General features: G+C 49.8%; 2 protein-coding genes across 8 annotated transcripts in view; one reads left to right on the top strand and one right to left on the bottom strand.

Moving 5' to 3' along the window:
* IL23A (interleukin 23 subunit alpha) overlaps positions 1-1,939 on the bottom strand; it is a 10,151-nt gene extending 8,212 nt beyond the window's left edge. Inside the window, exon 1 of the transcript XR_001881695.1 lies at positions 1,546-1,939. The gene's annotated coding sequence lies outside the window, so the exon portion shown is untranslated. The remainder of the gene's footprint in view (positions 1-1,545) is intronic.
* A 139-nt stretch (positions 1,940-2,078) lies between these two features.
* Positions 2,079-5,366, top strand: part of PAN2 (poly(A) specific ribonuclease subunit PAN2) — a 20,691-nt gene continuing 17,403 nt past the window's right edge. For 4 of the 7 annotated variants that reach the window (XM_017853274.1, XM_017853272.1, XM_017853273.1 and 1 more), the window contains exons 1-2: positions 2,079-2,265; positions 2,918-3,313. In XM_017853274.1, coding sequence (XP_017708763.1) covers positions 3,032-3,313 — 282 coding nt within the window. In that variant the 5' untranslated portion in view covers positions 2,079-2,265; positions 2,918-3,031. Of the gene's footprint in view, positions 2,266-2,292; positions 2,641-2,917; positions 3,314-5,366 lie in introns of those variants that run through there. The other 3 variants (XR_001881694.1, XR_001881692.1, XR_001881693.1) reach the window with 2 other exon arrangements.

Raw genomic sequence — 5,366 nt, 5'->3', positions numbered from 1 at the left:
CCTCTACAGAAAAAAAAAAAAAATTATCGGGGTTTGGTGGCCCGTGCCTGTAGTTACAGCTACTTGGGAGGCTGAAGTGAGAGGATCGCTTGAGCCCAGAAGGTTGAGGCTACAGTGAGAGGGCCAATGCACTTAAGCATGGGCAACAGAGTGAGACCCCATCTCAAAAAAAAAAAAAAGGCGGCCGGGCGCGGTGGCTCAAGCCTGTAATCCCAGCACTTTGGGAGGCCGAGACGGGCAGATCACGAGGTCAGGAGATCAAGACCATCCTGGCTAACACGGTGAAACCCCGTCTCTACTAAAAACTACAAAAAACTAGCCAGGCGACGTGGCAGGCGACGTGGCGGCGCCTGTAGTCCCAGCTACCTGGGAGGCTGAGACAGGAGAATGGCGTGAACCCGGGAGGCGGAGCTTGCAGTGAGCTGAGATCCGGCCACAGCACTCCAGCCTGGGTGACAGAGCGAGACTCCGTCTCAAAAAAAAAAAAAAAAAAAAGGCTGGGCGCAGTGGCTTACACCTGTAGTCCCAGAACTTTGGGAGGCCGAGGCGGGTGGATCACGATCTAATATTACTGTATTAGAAACACTAGTAACAGCTGAGCTAAATAATCTATGTCATGGATGCTCTTGTGTCTCCTCACAGTATCCTTTTTTCTTTTCTTTTTTCGAGACGGAGTTTCACTCTTATTGACCAGGCTGGAGTGCAATGGTGCCATCTCGGTTTGCTGCACCCTCCCCCTCCCGGGTTCAAGCGATTCTCCTGCCTCAGCCTCCCAAGTAACTGGGATTACAGGCTCCCGCCATCAGGCCCAGCTAATTTTGTATTTTAGGTGGAGACGAGGGTTCTCCATGTTGGTCAGGCTGATCTCGAACTCCCGTCCTCAGGTGATCCGCTCGCCTCGGCCTCCCAGTGCTAGGATTATAGGCGTGAGCTACAGAGCCCGGCGGACATAGATTATTTAGCCCAGGTTATTAGGATCTGTAACTCTCGTGGGTCTGTTAAGTCTTTCTCAATTCGAGACCTCAAGATGGAGATTTCTTAAAGTGTAGGAACTGTCTAGGTCTCTCAGCACCCACCTTTTTCGGAGATTTTACATCTAATGACCTGCAAAGTCAGATCAAATCAGTTTGAGAGACCATGTGTCTTTATCTCTCGGTCTAGGCTCTAGGACCTCTGACTGGGTATAGGACCCCACCCCTCTGAGTCCTGGAAATTTAAATTCTTGGGTCCTTTAATGAAGGTCTATTTACCAGCCTTTATTGAGAGAGAAATGTTATAGAATTGAATCCTCCATGAGGAATGTCTCCCATCAGAGTCCCTTTATTTGACCTTTAGAAACAGTAATAACAGCTAAGCTAAAGTTGAGACATCTCACAACCTGGACCCATTTCAAAGCAATTAGAGTTCACAGGACCCACGAATTCTTCAGAATAACAAAAGTCTCAATTTGCCAGGCTCATCCCCCTCTGAGGGATAACGTCCAGCCAGCCTCAAGAGCTAGGGGAATTTGATAACCAGGGGCATCCTGTTACCCGGGAATGTTACCGGGGTCTCTGCGGAGGGAACAACCACGGATGGGAGCTTCAGATGGATGCCTGTAGAATATGCAGCCACTTGGACTGGGTCAGGAATCCGGCTCCCGCTTCCTTTTTTTCTCTCCCATATCTAGAAATGATAGGAAATGCCAGCGAGTTTCGGGCGCAACATGGTCAGAGGTGGCGGAGTGGCTCACAAGAGCAACGCAGGGAGAGGAGGTGGACCAAGTCCCGCCGGGAATACCCAACATCGACTCCTAGTGCTTTGCCTTGGGTGCCCCTTATTTTAGAGTTCCTAAAGTTATAGAATGCATAAAAGTTTGGTTTCCAACTCGAGACGTAATTTTGTTCAAGAAGACTAAAAGGAGTTACTTTTTAACGCCACGTAACGAGTCCGGCGTCTGGCTGCGTTTGTCCCACCGGCGCCCCGTAACCTCTTTTTCCGGCGCCTGCGTCACACGCTCTCTCCTGGAGTCGCCGTACCTGGCTCCTTCTGATTGGCTTAGATGCGCCGGAGCCCTTCTGATTGGCTAAAATGTGCCCCGAGCCCTTCTTGATTGGAAGGCGCGCCTGGGAGTCCGGTCCTTGGCGCCGTAGTGGTTAGGTTGAGGCCCTAGGCGTGGGGGAGAACTGGGGAAACTGGAATTTCCCGCGGAGCTGACAGCGCTTGCGCTCCCCCTACTCGTTGTAATTCCACGCGCTCCAAAATATCCGCCATGGAGAAATCTTGGTAATGACCCATTCCCCGTAAGCATCCCAGGAACACATCTGACCCTTGCCCTATCCCCCTCCTCACCGCCGCCGTGGGAGAATTCTGGATAACCGATTTCTCTGGTTCCCCCAGAGAATTCTGGGTAACTAGCCGTTTCCATCACCTTCCCCTGCCCCCGCCCCAATTGTGGGTAACTGGCCATTATTGTTTTCCTCTGGGGAATCCTGGGTAGCTATTGGAGAGGATTCTGGGAAACTGACTTCTCGTTCTCCCCACCGTCCAACCCATCCGTCCTCACCCCCAGTTCTGGGAGAAAGCACCTTAGATCCCTCTACCTAACGCCAACCCCTGCAATTCTCGCTCCCTTCACCTGATGATTCAGGGCTGAATCAGGCAAGTGAGCAGTCCGAAGTGAGAAGAAAGGGAAGTCAAGGATTAGGTTAGATAATGGGGTGGTGGAGAGTACAGAGGGCCTAGCGGAGGAGAGATAGGGACAACAGTTCTACCACCTCCACCCCCACTGCCCATCCCTCCCCCGCCTGCTTCCTCCTTTGGCTGGCAGTCTCATCCCTCATGCCTGCCTCATCTCCCTCCTGTCCCATAACTTAGAAGACCCTACGTACCAGTACCTGGACCTACCCTTGACTCAGCTACCTCTTTCCCCTTACAGGCCAGGATGTCCATTCTAGGCCCACCGGTGCTGTCTTGCTGAAGGTTGGGTCAGGCATCTAAAGGGACTGTGGTAAGGGAGGGTGTGACACAGGTGTAAGCTGCCATCGTCATCATGAACTTTGAGGGTCTGGACCCTGGACTGGCAGAGTATGCCCCAGCCATGCATTCTGCCCTGGACCCTGTCCTGGATGCCCACCTGAACCCAAGTCTGCTACAGAATGTGGAGCTGGACCCAGAGGGAGTGGCCTTGGAGGCTCTTCCCGTCCAGGAATCAGTGCACATAATGGAAGGTGTCTACTCTGAATTGCACAGCGTGGTGGCTGAAGTGGGTGTACCTGTCTCTGTCTCCCACTTTGACTTGCACGAGGAGATGCTGTGGGTGGGGAGCCACGGGGTAAGAACTGTACCCCTTTGTGAGGGTTGAAAGATGTTGAAGGTCTTTATCTGGTCTTAACCAGGACAGCCGCTTTGCAGATAGCCAGTACTGAGGAGTTGTAGTGATGAGACAGCTCACTGAAGCATCAGCCTCCTGGGCTCACACAATCCTCCCACTTTAGCCTCTCAAGTAGCTGGGACTACAGGTGTGCACAACCAAAACCAGCTACTTTTTAAAAAATTGTTTAGTTGGCCGGGCGCGGTGGCTCAAGCCTGTAATCCCAGCACTTTGGGAGGCCGAGACGGGCGGATCATGAGGTCAGGAGATCGAGACCATCCTGGCTAACACGGTGAAACCCCGTCTCTACTAAAAAACAAAAAACTAGCCGGGCGAGATGGTGGCGCCTGTAGTCCCAGCTACTCGGGAGGCTGAGGCAGGAGAATGGCGGGAACCCGGGAGGCGGAGCTTGCAGTGAGCTGAGATCTGGCCACTGCACTCCAGCCTGGGTGACAGAGCAAGACTCCGTCTCAAAAAATAAAAAATAAAAAATAAAAAATTGTTTAGTCTTACTCTGTTGTCCAGGCTTGTCTCAAACTCCTGAACTCAAATGGTCCTCCTGCATAGGGCTGCCAAAGTGAAGTGCTGGAGTTACAGGTGTGAGCCACGGCGCCTGGCCAGCATCCTGCTTTTGTCACAGTTGCCCATCCAGTGTTTTGATTTATATTGATAGTTGTATTCATCACTTAGTCTGTAGCCATCCAAATCTAATCTCTGTTGCTATTGCCCCACCTCTGTTTTCTATTTTTATTATTATAGAATATTTAATGTATGATTCTGCATATCTTATATTGAATCATTTTGTCTTCTCTGGCTGATTTTAATCTCTCTCAGAGCAGTTATCAATCTTAATTTTTTAAAATCTGTATCCGTATTGCCAATATGCTATGGTGCCCAAAGGCTTTGTAAGAAATACTATGCTGTTTGGCCGGGCGTGGTGGCTCACATCTGTAATCCCAGCACTTTGGGAGGCCGAGGCAGGCGGATCACGAGGTCAGGAGATCGAGACCATCCTGGCTGACACGGTGAAACCCTGTTTCTAGTAAAAATACAAAAAATTAACTGGGCGTGGTGGCGGGTGCCTGTAGTCCCAGCTACTCAGGAGGCTGAGGCAGGAAAATCACTTGAACCCGGGAGGCAGAGGTTGCAGTGAGCCAAGATCACACCACTGCACTCCAGCCTGGGTGACAGAGCGAGACTCCGTCTCAAAAAAAGAGAAAAAAAAAGAAATACTATGCTGTCCTTTGTTTACTAATTGACTTCTTAGGTCATGAATTGTTTTTCCATTAGAAGGGATGAATTTTGTGTGTGTGATTCATTCAGTTTGGTAGGCAGTGTCTACTGCTATGCTAGGCACTGTGAATAAAGCTAAATAAAACATAATCCTTGCCCTCAAGGAGTTTACAGGACAGTGAACTAAAAAACATATACAAAAACAGATAATTTCACGGTACTAAACGCCAGTGTGAAAATCTGTACTGGATACTGGACAGGATGGAGGATAGTCAGGGCATCCAGAAGGATGTAACCCCTGAATTGAGTCTTGAAAGATGAGTAGAAATCAGATGAAAAAGATGGGAAAAGGCTGTCTAAGCATAGGATAAGCAAAGATTCCAAAGATATACAAAGCTTGGTGAGTATAAAATTGAGGAACTACAAGCAATTAGGATTTACCGGAGGAGGTAGACATTTATTCATTCAACCAGTGTTTTTTTGAGCCATATACTAGGTGTCAGACCTTGCTCTAAGGTCTAGGTTTGAAATAAGCAAGTAAACAGGAAAACATTACAATACATTCAGGTGTTGATTAGTACTCTTAAGAAAAATACTGGGCCGGGCGCGGTGGCTCAAGCCTGTAATCCCAGCACTTCGGGAGGCCAAGACGGGCGGATCACAAGGTCAGGAGATCGAGACCATCCTGGCTAACCCGGTGAAACCCCGTCTAGACTAAAAAAAATAAAAAACTAGCCGGGCGAAGGGGCGGGCCCTTGTAGTCCCAGCTACTCGGCAGGCT

Source organism: Rhinopithecus bieti, unplaced genomic scaffold (assembly GCF_001698545.2).
Source record: "Rhinopithecus bieti isolate Rb0 unplaced genomic scaffold, ASM169854v2 scaffold_35950, whole genome shotgun sequence".
Lineage (NCBI taxonomy): Eukaryota > Metazoa > Chordata > Mammalia > Primates > Cercopithecidae > Rhinopithecus > Rhinopithecus bieti.
This window is presented reverse-complemented; position numbering and strand designations above follow the sequence as displayed.